This window comes from Phalangium opilio, unplaced genomic scaffold, assembly GCF_054372755.1.
Source record: "Phalangium opilio isolate 3A_F unplaced genomic scaffold, DU_Popi_V2 ptg000523l_1, whole genome shotgun sequence".
Taxonomy (NCBI): domain Eukaryota; kingdom Metazoa; phylum Arthropoda; class Arachnida; order Opiliones; family Phalangiidae; genus Phalangium; species Phalangium opilio.
This window is the reverse complement of record NW_028324241.1, coordinates 172,607-193,480: the sequence shown is the minus strand read 5'-3', so window position 1 is coordinate 193,480 and position 20,874 is coordinate 172,607. Positions and strand designations below refer to the sequence as shown.

The following is a 20,874-nucleotide window of genomic DNA, read 5'->3' as shown; positions in this document are numbered from 1 at the left end:
ATGGAATTGAGAAGAAAGGCTGCGAGTGCTTTAATAATAATGGAATTTTTAATATCTGACGATGAAAGAAAAACTGAAATTGAACGGCCGAAGAAGAGAAAGTTTTGGGTTAAGCCTTGGTTGAAACGTCGCAAAAAACAAGGAGTTTCAGAAAATTTAATTAGAGAGTTAAAATTAGAGGATAAAAATAGTTATCGGCGTTATTTGAGGATGGACGAAGATGCGTTCGTGAAAGTCCATATTCAAAAACAAGAGACTCAATTAGTCCTGAAGAAAGACTAAACTTAACACTAAGATTTTTGGCCTCAGGTAGGTAATGCTTTAAAAATTGTTGTGAACTTCAATAGCTATACGTATGATAATTTTTTCACAGGGGAGAGCTTCACTTCCCTTCATTTCCAATTTAGACTGGGTATTAGTACTGTTCATGGTATTGTGTATCAAACATGCAGGGCTATTTTTCAATCTCTCCAACAAGAGTAAGCGCTTCAAATATACAAACAGAGTAGGATTATATTTGATAATTTCTGTCTTTATACAACTCATTTTTGGTATTGTCAGTGGCGCCGCCAGGGGGTAGGCTGGGTAGGCTACAGCCTGCCCGTAAATTTCAGAGGGGCCCCGAAATTAGGTTCTCATAATATTAAAATACCATTATTAAAATATTTTGATCTAGGCCTACAAGGCACTTTACTTTAGACAAAGTTTCACAGGGATGATGAACCTTTTGGGATCTGATTTTTACAATATTCTACAAAATCGGTAATTATTTTCATGTTATGTAAAGGTTTTTGACTAGCCAGAAAAGTTATCTCGCTTTTTGATTTTTAGCCACATCGTATGATGTACATCTACGATGAGGGTTTTAGTTAGACCTGCCCTGTTGTCATTCTCGTAGAAGTAGTAGTGTAAAATTTTTGGTTCGTCATTCAAGGGACAGCAGTGCCGGATTACCGAACAAGCTAACTAAGCTGCAGCTTAGGGCCTTGCCCTGTAAAGGGCCTCAGCACCTCGAGCGACCTCGAGATTCCCATAAGGGTCGCGTTCAGTAACCCGAAATTTTATACACCACTGACTAACCTCACCATCCTATCTCTCTGCTTTGCCGCGATTCTCTTCACGAAGCATACCGTTCTCAAATCAAAAAATATGTCGGCGATCGGTTTTGGATAATAAATGTTTTAAATTCGACACGAGTGACTCTGCCTTCGCCTCTAGAGCCTCTATTGTTAAAAAACCCTTATGTTGCTTGCGGCTTTTACAATTATCATGTTATAATAGTGTTGTACGAATGAGTCCCTCTCACGACCTCACCTAGAAATGTTTTGGGAAGTGTGTTGAGTGAAAGGGAAGGGTTTAGCAGCCTTAAAAACTGTTGCGCTTCCCCTTCCCGCTTAAGGTGCGTTTTCAAAGGCGCGTGTTGAGTTTATTTTTTTAGCGAGATGCGGACCACGCAGTTTCTTTTTCGCCAAGAAATTTTCTTTTTCTCGCTATTGCTTGCGCTAGCGATACTTTTTTTGCCAACCGTTTTCATGTGCGCGATAAACGTGCATAAAAAGAGCGTTAAGCCTAATTTTTCAGTAAATGTTCATCTCCATTTTCGTTGCTACTTCCATTCATTTATTCTCTTTAAATCTGTGTGGCGATAAGCTCCATATAATGTCTCTTTTTTTAACTAAATCACCATCTTTTCATCTAAAACTCTTTTATTCTCAGCTCGAATTAGTTATTTATTTTCGTTTATAAAGAATTTTTACCCATTTTTATATTCACTTTTAAAACTCGGAATAATTAGGCTTAAAACGTAGACTTTTAAGTCTCGTGCTGCACCTAAAACACGTGCCAAAGTTTTCGACGCTCCTATCGACGAAAAAATGTTCTAATATTAAAGATTTCAGTGAATTGTTTGTATGTTTGGAAGAATTTTGTCAATAAACACTATACATTTTTCACTTTGTGTAGACAGGGGCCTCAAATTTGTCTTATAGCTTAGGGCCTCTATAGTCCTTAATCCGTCCCTGAGGGACAGTGAATGAAAGACGACTGTGTGAGGTGATATTTGTCGTTATTTTTTTAGATGGATGCGGATTGTAATAGAAAGTTGAAGCATTTCACTTAATCGTACAAGTGGGTTTAATTATTGTGAATTGTGTTTTACGTTTTCACGATATATCTAAAGCGAAAGAAACGATTATTGGATTGCCTTAATATAATGGAAGGTGTTAAACTCTCCCGTCAATATTTCTGTCACCCGCCCACAATAAGGATTTCACGCATTCAATCCCGCTCTGCTTTTTAAACATTCAAGGAAATCGAGGTTAACTTTAAATGCTAAAGCAAGTATATACTGATAAACGTTAGAAAATATACAATTCACATTTGAAGGAGATGAGAATAGAAGTTTACCGTTCCTAGATATCTTAATTAAGCATAATAATGAAATATGTATATGCTCTATGTATCAAAAACCGACCCATGCAAAATCATTTTTAAATTTTAATTCGGCACATAACAAAAAAATTAAAATTGGTATTGTTAAATCCTTTAAGGATAGAATTGAACGTTTGTCAGATGAACCTTTAAAGGACAAGACTATGTCTAAGGGACAATTCATAAAAAGCGGATATCCCAAACAATTAGTTGATAGCATATTTAATAATCACGAAGTGAAAAATAATAGTACAAAAGAAAAACCGGAATTTGTTATATCACTACCTTATCTAGAAGGTATTACGGAAAAAACAATTAGGCAATTAAAAAAATACAATGTAACATTAGTAAGTAAAACAACCAGCACCCTTAGAACAGAATTAGTAAAAAATAGACCTAAAATAGACAAACTAAAAAATACAGGGGTAGTTTACGAAATTAAATGTAAATGTAATGAGAAATATGTAGGCCAAACAAAAAGACGGTTAGGAAAAAGACGAACAGAACATAAAAATTGTGTAAAAAATGAAATAGAAAATAACGGATTGGCAATACATATTAAAAATAACAAGAAGCATGAAATAGATTGGGAATCGGTAGAGGTATTGTGTCAGGAGGTGGGGTGGTATAAGAGATGCTTTAAAGAAGCAGCCTACATAAGAGATAGGGGCAGCTTAAATTTAGACGAAGGAACAGTAAAAATAAACGCATGGGGGGGGGGCGTTTAAATTTAAAAAAAAATGGGGTAATATTGTTTTTTGTTTGCTGATAAAGAAATGTAATTAATTCATTTTAAGTTTGTACGGCTGAGGAAGAACCACGGTTCGAAAGCTCCCGAAAATAATTTTTAGTTTTTAAATAAACTATTCTCCATGAAGTAGCAGCACTTATTTTAAAATCAATTCTTATAAAGTTTTACCATGGAACGGAATTTTAATATTTATAACAAGTTCAATTTAGTTTAAACGTGTGGTGCGGAACGGAATTTTCGGCTCACATTTATTAGGGCCTCGTTTTCTACCACCCAGACTAAATGGCGAGGCATATCTCGAGTTTTTAAGAGAGACTTTACCGCAACAACTTGAGGAAATACCATTAGCATTGCTACGTGACATGTGTTTTAAGTACGACGGGGCACCACCACACTTCAGTCGTATGGTTCGAGAACATCTCGACGCAACATTTCCTGTAAGGTTATTGGGAAAAATACATAGGAGTTGAATAAAAAGTTGGATGTACAATAATTTTGAAATCAGTTGTTAGATTTAAGTGTTTTTTGAACTAGGGAGCGAGTTTTACTTGGAAAAAGGAGTGGTGTCGCGGGGGCTTTACGCGTCCGAAGGTCGGGAACTCGCGACCACCCTATCGGAGCTTCCCTAAAAGAGGGAAGAAGAAGAAAAGGAGAGAAAAAATAAACTAGTAGCCAAGATGTGTCCGCGATGTATAGACGTAGCATAAATTTGTTGAAACGTATTTTTCTGTTGTTCACGAAATAAAATCATAAAGTCATAATTTGCGTCTCCCACACATTTAATTGTGAGAGTTTATTTCATGGTGCCGAAATCCGGGACCTTTAGATAGTTTAGCGGAACTTGAACAACAATAATAGCGAATTAAAAAGTTAAAAGTTAGCGAAGTTAAGAGAAAACAAGGCCAGCGACGCGGAACAACTTGCCCGAGCAACACTGAAGAGAAATCTTCTAAGAGTAGCGTTGAAGAAACTAGAAATTGCTACAAGGCGACTACTCAACAAAAACCCAGCGAATCTATCAGAATTGGAAACCACTTTAGCGATTGTCAAGCAAAAACATGGGAGCCTTAAAAGAATGAATGACGAAATCGAACCTTTAACACCAATAGCGGATCTGCAGGATGAGTTACAAAGCGTAGAGGATTTTGAAGAGAGAATAATCATCCTAACAATGTCGTTGGAGAGCGGAATTAAAGATGTAATAGCGAGTCAAAATCAGCATAGTCAAGCTTCCGTTTCAAGCGGATCAAGTGGCAACCAGAACCAGAGCGCAATTCAAGTGACCCTACCCCAACTTCAAATTGAAAGATTCGATGGAGATAGCGCAAAATGGCTCCAATTTTGGACACGGTTTGAATCAGCAATTCACAAAAGGGAAAATTTATCTAAGTTAAATAAAGTTAATTACCTTAAGAGTTACCTTGGAGGAAGCGCAGCGATAGACATATCTGGGTTCACCTCAACTCAGTCAAATTATGACTCCGCCATAAAAATGCTACAAGAGAATTATGGGGAGGAAGACGTTCTAATTAATTTGCATATTGACAAACTGTTCATGTTAAGAGAGGTGAAATCACCCCAAGATCTTGTTGGATTAAGAAAATTATATTCGTCATGCGAAGTGGAAGTCAGATGTTTAGAGAATATAGGCGTCAACCATAATACCTTCCAGAATTTCTTATGCCCACTGCTACTTAGGCTTATACCGAATGAAATCCGATTAGCGTATTCAAAGCTAAATAAATCAAGCAAGAATTATGATGTCCGATATGTCTTTGATTTCATAGGGGGAGAGCTTCGCAGCCGTGAAAGGTGCGCCGCGTTGTCGAAATTGCAATTTGAAGACTCAACATGCAAACAGAAAGAGCGCGAAAAAGAACGAGAAGGGTATCGAGGTGAAAATTTCGAGCGTTCATTGGACTACAGAAACAAGCCTTTTTCGGCTTCAGCGTTAACAACAGCGGTAGAAGAAAGACGGCCATCTTGTCTTTACTGCGAAAAGGAGGGCCATAAAACGGTAGATTGTTTGAAATTTAGCCTAGAGGAGAAAAAAGAAATTCTTAGAAAAAAACGTCGCTGCTTTCGTTGCCTGAAAGGAAATCATACGTCAAGAGATTGTTGGTCAAGAATAGTTTGCAGTGGGTGTAAAGGGAGGCACCACTCGTCAATATGCGAGAAGGAAAGCGATAAAGGCCCAGTATTAACCCTGAAAACGCTAACGAAACGCGACCTTCCGTTGAGTACCAAGAGGAACAAATAAACATGGTGGCGGGAAAACGGAGGGAGAACAAGGGCATTCTCCTGCAAAAAGCTAGAGTTAGAGTTAAAGCGAAAAATGGGTGGGTACCGGCAAGAGTTTCATTGGATGGTGGGAGTGAGGCTACCTTTGTTAGACAAGATCTGTCCCAAAAACTAGAGTTAGAAGAAACGGGTAGGTAAAATTTAATAGTTAACACATTTGGCAGCAGCGACCCAACCGTTTTAAAATCGGAAAGGGTGAAACTTGAACTGACAAGCTTACACAATGGGAACAGTATTTGTGTAGAGGCCATCACCACACCCGTTATTAGCGTAGCAAAAATAAAAATTCCAAATTCAGCGATTAGAGAGAAATTAAATGAGAAAAACCTAAAATTAGCGAATGATGATAGCGAGGACTTAGAAGATGACAAAATTAGAATCACGATAGGCTCAGATTATTATTGGAAAATAATATTCACTGAATCTGTGGTTGCAACGAATAGTTATTTTGGATGGGTAGTCCAAGGGCCGTCAAGTACCATCACAAATATGACAATAATTAATGAGGAAAAGGTTAGCCCTAGAGATTCAGTTCAGGTTATGAAAGTTTCCTTGGTAGATTCAGAGGAGTCCTTAGATGCTCGTGTTAAGGCATTTTGGGAATTAGGGAACCTAGGTATTAAAGAACTAGGAAAAGAAAATGAGTATCCTCTTGAAGAGTTAGCGAAGAAGAAATTTGAAGATGGCATTCAATTTGTCGATGAAAGATACCAGGTCGAAGAAAAACCAGAACTAAATTCAAATTACCACATGGCAAGAAAAAGATTAGGACCAACAAAGCGTTTTATCAAAGATCTCGAACTGTTTGCTTGATACAGAGATGTACTAAAAGATTATGAACGGAAGCAAATGATTGAAAAGGTAGCGATAGGTGGAATAAACGATGATAGTAAAACAATCTTCTACGCTCCCCATCAGCCTGTTGTGAATGAAGAGAAATCTTCCATCAAAGTAACAATGGTAGTAGCCGCATCGTCTAGCGAAAGTGGGCAGAAATCGTTGAATGACTGCTTGCTGCCAGGACCTAACTTGAATCCAGATTTATTCGAAGTCCTGGTAAAATTCCGATTCAAAAGGGTTGCAATCGTCGCCGACATTGAGCAGGCCTTCCTGTAAATCTCTTTGGCGCAAGATGACAGAGACGCAGTAAGGTTTTTGTGGCATGAGAATCCTCCGGAATACGACTCTGACAAAAATTTGATAAAATACCGCTGGTCGAGAGTATGTTTCGGAGTAACCTTCAGCCCATTTCAACTATCGGCGACAATTCGACATCACCTCAAAAATTATAAAGAGAGCTACCCAGAGACGTCTAAAAAACTGAATGAAGACTTATACGTCGACGATTTCACGTCTGGAGCTAAAGATGAGGCGTCCGCCATGAAACAAGCGTCCGAGGCAAAATTTATTATTAGCAAAGCGAACATGAACCTCAGAAAATGGTAGAGTAACTCTGAAGTCCTCAATGAGAAATTTAAAAGTGAAAATTGGGACACTAGCAACCAAAAAGAAAAAATGATTATCTCCAGTGAACATAAGAGTTTAAAAATACTTGGGATGAAATGGATTCTCAGAAATGGCATTTTTATGTATGACGTCGGTCAAGTAATTAGCGATATTCCCGAAATTCAAAATACAAAACGCGGCGTCTTGAAATTATCCAGCAGGTTGTACGATATAACGCCGTATACTATTATACTATACGCGTAAAAATCTTGTACCAATTAATTTGGTTAACTGGAAAGGAATGGGATGACGACTTAAATAGCGAGCTGCTGGCAATCTGGCAAAACTGGTGTAGCGAATTGAATGATTTGCAAAAAAATAGAGGTTCCACGTTTTGTTATCGGTCCCTTCGAAAACGGTGAGATTCTCTGCACTGTTATTGTGATGCCAGTGAAAGCGCGTATGGAGCGGTATTATATGTCAGAATCCTTGTGAAAAGCGGTAAAATTAAAAGTCAGATGTTGATCTCTAAAGTAAGGGCCGCGCCTGTAAACAAAAGATCGGTACCGGAATTAGATTTAATGGCCGGCTTGTATTGTTGTATTGTATTGTATTGTTGAAGGGGTTGACGCGTCGCCGCGTCGAGCACCGATACCAATGGTATATTGTGCGCCCCGAGCTGGTTAGACTGCGAAGAGTCCTGTCGCCTCGATGAATCGGAGAACCCGATTGGCCGAGACAGTAGAGAACTGGTTAAGTTCCATAGTATGCATGTCAAAATGCTAAACCTCATGGCCGCGAGGTAGTCGCAGCTACAGTGGATATGGGAGGAGGTTTCCTCTACCTCCCGGCAGAACCTACAGAGTGGGTCATCGACGATGCCTAATAAGTGCAGGTGTCTATTCAGCCGGCAGTGTCCAGTGAGGAGACGGGTAACCAGCCCAATTTTACTTTTGGTAAGGGCAAGCAGTTCCTTTGCCCTAGTAATGGAGGGACCCAGGATAAATTCCTTGGCTTGTCTCTGTCCATCCATGTCAAGCCAGAGCTGCAGTTGAAGTGCAGACATCCGGTAGTGAATCCTTTGGCGAATTATGCCATGGGGGATGGGAACCGCAGGCTCAGGTCCGAAGAACTTCGCCTCAGCCCCCCTTTTGGCATACATATCAGCCCTCTCATTGCCCAGGTATCCGCAGTGTCCTGGCACCCACAGCAATTGAACCTTGTTTCGGGCAGCCAAGAACCCAGCTAATCCAGACAGCTGAGCACCAGTCTAGAATCGACAAGGCACTGATTTAGCGCCTTGATGGCGGCCTGACTATCCGAATAAATCTGAATCGTCCGTCCGCGGTAGTTTTTCTTGTTGCAGAAATCCGCGCATAAACAAATGGCCATGATTTCCGCTTGGAAAACCCTGGCAAAGTTGCCAAGGCTCTCGTAAAAACCAAACTTCTTGGTCAAGCAGTAGACCCCGGCACCAACTCCAGAGTCCGTCTTAGAGCCGTCCGTGAACCAGACGGACTCCCCCCAGTTCCAAGGACTGGGGTAGTCTCCCAAACAGCGCGACTGGGAAAGTGCACGCTGAAGGGCTTGTCGAAGTGGTATGATATAACAGACTTATCTGAGACCATCACAAGTGATGGCTCAGTACTGCTGTACTCACTGAAAAGCTTGGTGTGACTGAAGTCCCAGTGCTTGGGCTTCCACCAGCCGAGGTTGTTGAGCCTACAGGCTCCCATAATAGCTTCTTCCTCAATAAAGAGGTGAAGGGGAAGCATACTGAGAAGGATTTCTTGAGAAGCTGTGGGTGCTGTCCTCATGGACCCCGTGATACCGATGCACGCCAGCCTTTGAAGCTTGCGTAGTTCATCTTGGGCTGTCTTAAGGCGAACCCTGGGCCACCAGACAAGAGCTCCATAGGAGACCAGTGGCCTGATGATTCTAGTACAAATCCAGTTTACAGCGCTAAGGCTTAAACCCCAGGACTTGCTGACTGAACTCCTTAAACGCCAAAATAGAATTTTGGCCTTCTTGATGCTCAGCTCAAGATGGGATTTCCAAGTAAGCTTGGCATCAAAAGTCACGCCAAGGTACTTGACCTCGGAGGACTTCTTTAAAACCTGTCCGAAAAAGGAAATATCGTTTGGTCCTTTTCCGGGTAAACGGTATAAGGACAGTCTTGTTGGAATTGACGGTTAGGTTAACTCCCCTACACCATTCCTCAACATCATGCAGGACAGATTTCATCAGTGCAGCGATAGTTGCAGGGAACCTCCCTGTAACAATCACTGCGATGTCATCCGCATAGCCAAAACAGTGACACCCCCCCTCCCCGAGTCGACCCAGCAGCTCATCCACCACCAGGCACCAAAGAAGAGGGGAAAGAACCCCTCTCTGAGGACAGCCACGGTCGGTGGAGATCTCCAAGGATTCCCCGAGAAGAGACGCCATCACCCTACGATACGTGAGCATGGATTTTATCCAACGACACAAAGTGTCGTCAATACCAAACCGCTCCGCAGCGCGAAGGATGACTTCACTAGAGACCCTATCAAAGGCTCCCTCAATATCAAGGAAGATGGCCAAAGACATCTCCTTGAACTCGATGGCCCTGTCAAGGTAGTTCAAAATGCCATGGAGAGCCGTCTCTGTAGATTTGCCTTTCTGATAGGCAAACTGAGGAGGGGGAAGTGGAGTGTGGGAAAGAATTCCTTCCCGCAAATACCTGTCCACCAATTTCTCTAAAGTCTTTAGGAAGAAAGAGGTAAGACAGATAGGTCTAAATGCCTTAGCCTCAAGATAGCTCGTCTTCCCAGGTTTGGGAATAAAGATAACCTTCGAGCGCTTCCAGACGTCTGGAATATGCGCCAGAGCAATGCAGGCTCTAAATATCCTTCACAGATGAGGGCCAATGGCGTCTATGCCTTCCTGGAGGAGGGCGGGAAAGACGCCATCTGGGCCAGGGGACTTATAGGGCTGAAACGAGTTTACAGCCCTCTTAAGTCTAGAGTATGTAATTATCTTATTGGCGATGCCCCAGTCCGCCCTGTGTGCTCTCCGAAAGTGCACGGGGGGAGCGTCAGTGCCTGTGAGGTCAAAAGCCTTGGAGTCCGGAAAGTGTACCTTAAGCATATGCTTAAGGGTATCAGTCCCTGACTTGGTAAACTCACCTTCTGCCACCTTGATGGTGCTGAGCTGGTGAGTGTTATCATGAGCCAGGATCTTCATGATCTTGGCCGTAGCGGGGGCATCAGAGATGCTACCGCAGAAGTCCCTCCAGGAGTTCCTCTTGGCCTCCCGGATGGCTTTATTATACTTATTGAGGGTCTGTCTATAAATAGCCCAGTCCCCAGTCCTTTTAGCCCTATTAAAGAGTTTACGAGTGAGCTTGCGAAGCTTGCCAAGTTCCGTATTCCACCAAGGAACGAGCCTCGGCCGGCTGGCAGGCTTCGCCGGACAGTTGTGGTGGTAGGAATTGATAATGGCTTGTTGCATAAGATCAACTGCCAAATCAAATTCCAGCACCGAGGAAAGCTTTGGAGCATTACCTCTGAGTAGGAGGCAAAGTTCCTCCCTGTATCCGGACCAGTCGGTCCGACGGGGGTTACGCAGTTCCGTCTTAACCGAAGTTGACTTGACCGCGACCGAGAAGCAGATGCGCCTATGATCCGAGAGAGACGGTTCATTAGACACATGCCAATTAGAAACCGACAGACTGATATTGTCCGTGGCCAGGGTGACATCAATGACCTCCTTTTTGTTAGAAGTAACGAAGGTTGGCTCATTGTGCCTGTTGAGATTATGCAGGTTCGTACCGACCAGATATTCAAGCAGTTCATCACCACGTCTGTTGCAGTCACTCCTGCCCCACGTGACATGGTGGGCATTGGCATCACAGCCCAAAATGAGCTTGTCCCCCTGCCTCTCACAGCGGTCGACAAGAACGACAACCTCCAGTGGTGGAGGGGAACCCGTGGCATCATGGGGAAAGTAAGCAGAAGTCATGATAAGGCCAGTTGCCTCTCCAAAAGAGGAGGGCATTACCTTAATCACAGCAGTATCCCTAGTGAGGTAGTTCGGAAGCGGAAGGATGTCAAGACACTTCCTGGTCAGAACACACGCCCTGGAGTTGGGTGAGGTAAAGTCATAAGAGATATTACCTGCATTCTTTAAATCAAGGATTTTACCATTATGAATCCAAGGTTCCTGAATGAGGGCCACATCCAGGCCCTCTAGGGCAAACCTCCGGCATAGAACTGCCGAGGCTGCTTTGCAGTGATGCAGGTTGATCTGGATCACCTTGATGCTCATATCTTAGGAAGAGAGGCGGCCCCGGCTACTGCTTGGCGGTAGCGCGGAGAGGGTAAGTTACCCTTAAAAAATCCTTGGTTTTTTAATTTCCTTCGTTATTATCTCTCCAAATGACGTATGTCACGGAGAGGCTCTAATTTCGACGTGTCTGTGTGTCTGTCTGTTGTTAAACCCCAGGGGACCGCGTTCGCAGTTTGAAAGTCGAAGCAAAGGTGTTCTCGAATTCCGGACCGCATTTACAGTTCCAGGAAATTTGGAAAATTGTATTCCACCTACAACGGCTATTACTCCATTGCGTGTCTAACACCATCATCCTTTGGTCATTTGCCCATCCCACATGGACACCAGTCTGAACTTACTGGCTTCTAATCACCACCATCATCTGCTCATTGTCCATCCCACATGACGCCAGTTTGTACACACTGGCTTCCACACACCACCATCTTCTGGTCTTTGTCCATTCCACATGGACACCAGACTGTACATACTGCCTTCAGGTTAAGACGTACGCGGCGATTGGCTATGGTTACGAGAAACGTCTAGCCTTCCAATGGCGGGGTCTTCCTCCAAAGGTTCACGCAATTGCGATGTTCTTATCTACAGCTGCGATTCGAATCCTTTATACACTACCTATTTGAGTAACGCAAAGCAACAGGCGTATGCTTCAATTCAAACGTCAATATTAGACAATTCTCTCAAGAATGTTTGTTCTTTTTTAAAACGATGTAACGCTCAATAAGGCGAACAACTAAAGAAGAAAATATTAAATATTAATTAAATTTATTTTATTATTTAAGATAATCTTGTTTCTCAATTCAAAATTAATACGGAAAGAGTTAAAAAGCAGTCCATGTTTTTGTCTGTTTGTGTCCATCCGGTTTTTTTTTGTTCCGTATTTATCGACAAGCTAGGGCGTGGAACGCTTTACAGCTCCAGGAGCGAAGTAAACAATATAATAACAATAAACAAAATATAGAAATTGACTGAGAAAACAAAAATAAAAATACAATAATATTCACTACACATGAGGGAATTTTTTAAGCTCTATTTTAAAAGGAATGAGACCAAATCAGGTGGTAGGGAGTTCCAGAGAGGAATGGTTCTTCAAAAAAAGGAGTTTTTTAATTGGTTTTTGCGGGAAGGGGGAAGAAAAAGTTTAATGTTATGTCCTCGAGTGGCATGATGGTTTGGGGCTTGTTTAAAAAGCTTTTGACCACTGGTGCGGACTAGGCGAAAAAGGGAGACAAGGTCGAGATAAGTGCGCCGAGCAGACAGGTACACCCAACCTAAGGAATTTAGTCTATCGGGACGAGGGAGGTGACGAAGGTGGAAAGGAATTTTCGACGCACGACCTTGAACATTGTCGAGTAATTGTGTGTCAGAGACCTGATAAGGGTTCCAAATTTGGCTACCAAATTCTAATATAGGAAGGACATAGCAGTTGATGAGACGGGTCATTAAGGTGTTAGGGATTTTTGGAAAGTTGGCTTTAATCGTGGCAAGGAGACCGTTTGCACGACTACAAGTTTTCTTGATGTGGGCATGGAAGGAAAGAGTATGCGATATTTTTACACCTAAATCACGACACTCGTTAACGCGGCGGATATTTTGGCCACTGAGAAAATATTAACCTCAGAACGCTGAATATATAAAATCAACGATTTTTGCCCGTTAAAGGACAGACCATTCGTCTTTGACCAAGCCTCAAGTCGAGTGACGTCAGATTGAAGAAGATGTATATCGTTATAAGAGGTTATCTCTCGGAAAATCTTTAAATCATCGGCGAATAGACAAAATTGGGAAACAATTTTATCGGGCAGGTCGTTAATAAAGATTAAAAACAAAAGTGGTCCAAGCACGCTCCCTTGTGGGACTCCACTAGTAACTGGGATCGGGTACTGAGACTTGCTCCAACACGGTTCGGCGTAGTAAATAAGCCTCAATCCAAGAGTAGACGTTATTATTTATACCCAAGGCACGAAGCTTGGTCAAGAGACGCTTATGGGAAACAGAGTCAAAGGCTTTAGCAATGTCCAAATATATAACATCAACTTGGCGGCCTTCATCATAAGCAGCTAACCAGGTATAAAGGCCACATAAAAGATTGGATTCAAGGGACCGATCATAAATAAAGCCATGCTGGAAAGAGCTAAGATGGGGTCTAACAAACTCCAATAGGGGTGCATGGATACACTTCTCCAGAACTTTGCATAGAGTTGAAGTAAGGCTAATTGGTCTATAATTTGCAGCATCACTTTTACTGCCGTTGCCTTTATAAAGTGGGGTCACATGAGCTGTGCACCAATCTAGGGGAGAGTACCTTCAGAAATAGATAATTTAAAAAGCGCGTGAAGCGGTGGGGAGTGAGTTGAGGCACAGTTTTTGAGAAGATGATTTGGTATTCCATCGGGTCCAGAAGCACTCTTAACGTCTATTTTCCGTAGGATGTGATATATGTCACTAATAGAGGGAAGGAAGTCAGGCATAGGAGTGGTCAAGGTGTCAGGTAGGTTGGCAAGGTCTGGGAGACGAATTGAAATTACACACTAGGGTTAGATTTAGACAGTCGGCCATTTCGGAATCTGAGGCAGTTTTGAGTTTTTGGACCATTTTTAAGGTGAATGTTAAGACGTGAAGGTAGGGAGTTCGGGGACGATATATACAGGCAAGGGTGACCCAGGAGGATGAGTTACGAGGCTTAAGTTCAAGCCATAGAGATTCTGGATGGGTCACAGAGACGTCGAGCTTATGGAAAACAACATCTTGACGAATGTAGATTAGAACCCCACCACCACTTCGATCCAAACGGTCTTTGCGCAAGATAGAGTACCCCGGAAGGTTAAAAACTGCATCATCTTTTGAAGGAGTAGCCCATGTTTCAGTGATACAGATGCAGTCGGCACTCCAAGAAGGAGTTAGGAGAAAGGGTCAAAAGTTCTGGGCACTTTTCGCAAAGATGCTGTGCATTAAATGAGTTCACAACGAGACTTGGGGTGGGGGGTATTGCAGTTAGTTTTTTTTGGGTAGGTAGGATGTGGTGGTATTGGTTAGATAGCGGAATGCTGTTGGGTGAGAAGAGTGAGTATGATGAAAGATTCTGATTCCGAGGAGCGGCGACATCTGTAACATTAAAAGTGGACGTATCATTGAGAACTATTTGACCGCGGCGAATCAAAAGATTGGTTTCACCCCTTGCACGGCGATCACGAAGTTCAGCCACCAATTGACGGCGGGCGATACGCTGAGATTCTGAACGGTCTGGAGATACGGGGTATTCAAAGCCATATTTCTGTCTCCATTGAGTAATGCCTTGTCCGAAATATTGGCGATGACTAAGCGATTGAAATTCGAGACGTAGAGAGCGATTTTGACCAGGTTTGAAATAGCCGAGCCTCGATATACGAATATACTGACACTGGTGGGGGGGGGGGGTAAAGTCTAAGTCTCTAAGGCTGGAGGAAGAAAACCTAGCGTCTTTATCATAGTCATTTGAGTCCGGTACTTGGAAGAGAATAGCGTTACGGTTGTGCCTAGAAATTTCCAGATTTTATTTTGATAAAGTTGGGTGTGGGTAGAAGGATGGCCGCTTGTAGAATGAGGACGGGCAGAGTTCGAGGAGTGTGGTTGATTGGTTTGTAACGAAGCGATTGCTGAATTGGTTTTCGGTGTAGTAGACGGAGAGAAATTGGTACTGGCAGAGATAGAGATGGAATGATCGTTACCCTGACGGTCAGGGAAACAGGTTTTCAGGCGTAGTAATTCATCACTTTGAGACTCGATTGGTTCAGATAAGATAGCTTGGAAATCTTTCAGTGCATCAAAAAATATCAAAGTAGTCAAAGCCTACTTTTACGGCGGCGGTCGAGGGCGAGGCGGCCGAAGTAAACGGGGCTGTCAATGGAAGTGGATCCGCACTTGCCACAAGTCCAAGAAGCCGGGCCACCTAAAGCGGGACTGCCCGCAAAATAGAGGTACTAACAATTTTCGATTGCTTTTCCTGGAGCTACCTAAAAACTTCTATTGAGGAAAACGAGTTTTTATTTTAATAAAATAAGAAAATACTTATTCAAAATTAAAAAAGGCCCTAATGCAAGCAATCTTAGCTAGAGCCTTTTATCGCCATGGATTTCATAGCTTAATTTTGTTCTAATATATGACAACGGGGTAGGACGATATTCTATGGTATAATAGTATATAGAGAGAAAGGGAATTTAGACTGAAATTGTAGGACAGATATTCTCTGCATGAGAGACCAAAATGAATTATAAAAAATAATAATGAACACAATCCAGCCAAAGGTGTTAAAAGCTCAAGCATATATAGTTGACTTATATACGGTTGCATGGTAGACGACGCGTTGCCGGTCTCACCGGCGGAAACGGATTCAGCGGGCGATGAGTCGCCTGTAGTAGCGGTGACACCCCCACCACAAGAGGGTGGAACCAGTCTGCTCAAAGGTGGAACCATGGAGACGTCATTGTAAATATTTTTAAGTACTAAGCCATCTTTAAAAAATTTAACACTTTTATTAAATTGGGGCACAGGAAAAGAAGTTACATTACGGTTTTTTTCATGAACCTCTTGACATTTTTAAGTTTTAAATATGTTTATAACCTTAATTCTTTTCCTGAGTTGCTGAACCAGATGAGTCACAGAGTCTAAATGAGAAAAGTGATAGTGCCCAAGAAGAAAGTGAACCTTTTACAGTAACTCAAGAGAACGAACGACAGTTAGAAACCTTTAAGAGTTCGTTAGTGGCTCTTGAAACGTCACCACTTAAGCTACATGGTTTACACGAGTATCAACGCCCTGCTCATGCTAAACGAAAATTTAGAGAAACCACGGAAGGAGTAAAATCTAAAGTAGCGAAACTTCTTAATATTGAAGAAAACGAATGCGACCCGAGCTCAACAAATGGTAATGATGAAGTCTTCAACACCTTGATATCCCAATTAAAAGAAAAAGTGAGAAACTCTTCAAGACAAGATAAATTCAAGCTTCTGACATTAGTGCCAAACTCGTGGCCTATTTCGAAAATTTCTGAACAGTTTCAAGTGACTCATTACTTGGCGAAAAAGGCTCGAAAATTAAAGAAAGACCTTTACGAAGACGATGAAATTTTAAGGATGTTCCGGGTAAAAAAGAATACGTTTTGATTAGAGAAAATGGTGCCAAAGTGCAAAAACAAAACAGGTTACTGCTCGCCAATCTTAGAGAGATTTATGTCCAATTCAAGACAATATTTCCACAGGCGAAGATCGAATTTTCGAAATTTTGCACACTTAGGCCAAAGTGGTGCTTAACGGTTTCTTCAAATGGTGCCTATGGCGTGAGCGTCTGGAAAATTAACCAAAAATTTAGAGTTAATGGCTCTGGCTTTGCCAACGAAGATCTACTATAAAATTCTAATGCTGAAATCTGTGTGTGACGCGAATGATCGGCATTGCATTCTTCACGGCTGCGAAAACTGTCCAGGGAACCCATTCTCTAAAAATCTAAATCATTTGGACGAGGATTTAAATCTAAACGTTTCGATCGGTTCCATTTGGACAGGGCGCTTAAACCCGTATTCTCTAATCCAAATCGACATTTGGATCTCTCCCAAACCGTTATCCAAACCAAATGTACGTCATTTCCTCTTTCATTATGTAATTTTCCTCCTTTATTGGTCAATATTTTCCCGCGCTTACTTTTTCATGACGTAGTTTTTCCTTCTTTATTGGTCAATTCGTTTTTGCGCTCGCTTTATATACAAGTAAAGATTTTTTCATCGTTGAATTTTTGCAAGTTAAGTTGTACTAGTTTTGTAAAGCTTGTAATTAGAAGTTTTTGCTTAAAAATGATTTCCGTAATGGGTGTTAAAGCGCACACGAAGCAACAATTGATTTATATTGAATTTTTGGAAGCTAATATGGATTTAGTCTATATGAAATTTAGAGTTAGTTTCACTAAGGCCAAGTTCGATGCACTTTGGGTTGGACTTTCAGCAAGGCTAACAGTTGTGGCGTAGGCCCTTCGAAAACAGTAGAAAAGTGGAAGAAGGTATGTACAATTTTATTTATAATTTATATTACTTTAAGGAATCTTTTTCGGTAGTGTTTTTTCTGCATGTCGTTGGAATGTCAGAGCCAAAGCCTCCAAGGCTTTAAAGAACAAGACTGGTGGTGGCCCGCAAGCCGAGCCACTAACAGATTTGGAGGAGCGGCTTCTCTCAATTATTGGAAGGGGAACACTCACGAGGCTAAATTCTGTTCCTGAGGCGGGTTTTGGCCCCCCCCCCCAGTAGATGTGATTGCTGAATCGAGTTCGAGCAATGTACCACCGCAATCATGCTCCTACGTCACTTTGGACGAGAATTTTGAAGTAGCGATGGAGTCTACTATGGAAGTATGGGAACAATTCGTTTCTGGGTGCGAAAGCATCCCAAAAGCAAAATCAACACCCAATGTTCAAGAAACAAGATGGCCCCGGCCAATTTTACACTTTTGCGCGGCTACTAATCGGTTAGCAACTTTTTTCCGGTGAACCTGACATGTTAATTTCAGATCAAGTGTTGGAAAGATTTATCCGGAAAATGGGGTAATGTTATTTTCTGTCCGAACAGTGTTTGCTAGAAACCATGAAAAACATCCCTGGTCAAATAACGTTTAATATTACAATTTTGGTGAGGATATTTTGTTGGGAAAAGTAAAAATGGTATTTGTTTTAATTATTTCTTACAAAATCTCGACTTCTTTGAAAATTAGTTCGTGTTAGGAAAGTTTCGTTTCATAGATCAACTCAGTAGTATGAAAAATCACAAGAGCATGAAAATTCATTGATAATACAAAAAGTCAGGGTAATTGAAGATTGAAATGAGCTTTTTTTGGATGTAGAGTCCTGTCAAAACGAAAAATAGTGCAGCTCGCTTTACTCGCTCGTGATTTTAAATGTTTCATACAAATAATAACTTTATATTTGTACCATTACATTTTTAATGTGTTTGTTTCTACTTTTTCCTAAATTTAAATGAGAGTTGTGTTTCAATCTACCCTTCTATGATATTAAAAATGTTTCAACATTCTTGAGAAGGACGACTTGTTAAAGTTTCTTTAATTTTTGGTCTTTCAAAGCATACAGGTTTTTTTTAAAAATATAGAAAATTAAAAAGAAAAGTCAAACATTTTTTTTGCACTTATGTCTTCAAGTATATCAGTTTTTTGCGTTCTAAGATTTTTTCGTTTTACTAGTCTTTTTTGAGTTCATTTGACCCTCATTTTTGGTTTCATCTTTTTCTTCTTTCACTTCGGCTTCACTATTTTCACAAAGATTCAGCTGCTCAGTTGTAATTTGATTTTTTTCTCGTATGGTTTCGGCATTTTCATCGCACTTGGCCATTTTCACATTCTTCTGAGACCAGAAATCGTCTGATAGTTGTGATAACTGTGAATCGATATCATCCTCAATTTTTTTAAAACATCTGGGGCTTCCTAGGGACGTTTCTTTGGTGTTACAATTGGGCTTTGAAAGCATGGACTTGAAAACCTTCGACTAAAAAATGTAATGAACCTTAAGGAGTTTAAGAGGGAAGCAAAACGGCACATTTATCATTTAATTAAACTAAGGACTCCTTTGTAAAACAGTTTCGACTGAATAGGAATATCCAAATAAATAAAGCTTTAATAATAATAATATTTTACCTAGTAGAAAAGGTTACATTCGATTATTTACTAGGTTTAAATTATTAAAAACTTACGGTGAATTATAAGGGGAATACATCGGAGTGCAATTTCCCGAGCATTCACTGCGTTGAACACTGATACAGTACAAAAATATTACAAATATTATCAACCGAAAATGTGTTAAATAAAAGTAGGTACCTGTCATAGTTCAGTGCGTAAATTCCATTTTTTTTACAGTTATGCCACGAGTGATACTGAGGTGGTTCTTTTATATCAGTATTTGAAGAGGTCTCATTCTTTTTTGAAGACTGAGTACGATATAGTTTTCTCGCGTTCCTAAATAGTAAAATTATAACATAAAACCAATGCTTCAAATAATTTACTCTAAACAATGGTACCACTGTCTAATTCTTTACCTTTGTAAAAATCTTTCTTTATTGGCATTTTTTCTTGATTCATAACTACGAGAAGGTTATACCTTGATTTTCGTCCCAGTCTTCCCCCATTTCTTCTTGCAAATCTTAAATTGTGAAAATTTATGGGTTAAAATGGCAACATGGTCCTCACTGTATTTGGAGTTTGGAAAGGATATTTTGCAATAGGTTTAGGTTAAGGTTGTGTTTAAGTTATTCATATGTTTAAATTATAAAAGTAATTATTTTTCCCACCTTTGTGTAGGTTAGGGCTCGGTGAACGAATAATCGTTTTTCACGATTAGAGTGTGATATATTTTCCCAAAAATGATACTATTTTTGTTATAAATCTACGGAGCGGTTAATCGGTGCAAGGTTATTCACGTAGGTTTAGTCAATAGAATATAGTACCTTTGTTAATCGACGCGAAGATATATTTTTAAATATTCCACTCGAATGTTGTGAAATAAACGAAGTCGTTTTTTATCGTAAAAAGTTGGGTTTTTCATTATCTATATGCGCATGCATAATATCTGTATTTATTTTTGTATTAATTATTTTATTCCGGGCTTTGCTAGTGGAGTGGTTATACAAAAGGACCAGCTTGATCGGTATAATTATATCATCGTGTTAGCATCGCGCGAAGCGGTTTAAAGTTTATATTTGTTTGGACCCGTGTGATCCGTCGTTCTTGCGTTATCGTGGCCGGAATGGATAGTGTCACTTCGGACGATATAGCAAAGAAGAGAAAACTGCGAAGCCCAGTGTGGGATCATTTCACTTTTGAAGAGAATATGGCTATATGCAAATATTGTGATGCTGATGTATTAAATCTAGCAGTTCAAGACTTACTGAAATGGTTTATTTAATACAACGCCATGAAATCCGTTCTGACCGCTTGTTCTCGAATGGCTTCTCGAAATGCAAGAATAATTTCGTGTAACGTCATTCATTGGTTTCTCAGTAAAAGACTACAGAAACAAATAACAAAAATTATACCGTTTAAGTATCCCATTAATATTATAAAAAACTATAGTGCACCTTTTCGTAGCATCACCAAATTAATAGGAGTAAAAACCCTGCATGCGAGAATTCTAGGCATTGCGGTAACGCTTTGCACTTCCACACTGTGCAATTTGGGACATTCTCAATGTTATGATTTTAATTAAACCATAACATCTCACAAACTATTAAAGATGGTAAGAAAATATTCACACCTTCTAAATATTAATCGACCCTGCTGATGCCAAAAATCATATTCATTTTCTCCAAAATGTCATAGTTGAAAAGATTCAACATTTCAGATTTTGGACATTTTGTGATTTTTAAGCACCTGCTTCAACCTTTATCAGAAACTTAATAATATGGTAAACCATATTATTTATGATAGTTTCAAGTATCATATTACTGTGATTAACGGTCTTTGAATTATTGAACAATTTGGGAAAAAAAATCAACGGGCAAAGACTTTTCTAACAGACTGTACAATATTTGTGTTGCAAAGCAGTTTTTAACCATTACTTTAAGAAATCTCATGAAGAAGCTTGTCATAATGGTAGGGTCC

General features: G+C 40.5%; 2 protein-coding genes across 2 annotated transcripts; both read left to right on the top strand.

Annotated features, from left to right (window-relative positions):
• The first annotated feature begins 4,256 nt into the window (after positions 1-4,256).
• LOC149588956 (uncharacterized) lies at positions 4,257-5,441 on the top strand. Its single transcript, XM_089861869.1, has one exon. It carries the CDS (start codon positions 4,257-4,259, stop codon positions 5,439-5,441), a length of 1,185 nt encoding a protein of 394 aa, XP_089717995.1.
• Positions 5,442-5,443: 2 nt separating this feature from the next.
• Positions 5,444-7,192, top strand: LOC149588955 (uncharacterized). The gene is made up of 5 exons (XM_089861868.1): positions 5,444-5,598; positions 5,647-6,235; positions 6,344-6,538; positions 6,650-6,924; positions 6,982-7,192. The coding sequence occupies exons 1-5, from the start codon at positions 5,444-5,446 to the stop codon at positions 7,190-7,192; spliced, it is 1,425 nt and encodes a 474-aa protein (XP_089717994.1).
• Positions 7,193-20,874: the final 13,682 nt, after the last annotated feature.

Coding starts and splice junctions, on each gene's coding strand:
- LOC149588955 (XM_089861868.1), top strand. CDS start 5,444: ATGGTGGCGGGAAAACGGAGGGAGAACAAGGGCATTCTCCTGCAAAAA. Junction 5,599..5,646: donor GATCTGTCCCAAAAACTAGA/GTTAGAAGAAAC, acceptor CACATTTGGCAG/CAGCGACCCAACCGTTTTAA. Junction 6,925..6,981: donor AACATGAACCTCAGAAAATG/GTAGAGTAACTC, acceptor TTGGGACACTAG/CAACCAAAAAGAAAAAATGA.
- LOC149588956 (XM_089861869.1), top strand. CDS start 4,257: ATGAATGACGAAATCGAACCTTTAACACCAATAGCGGATCTGCAGGAT.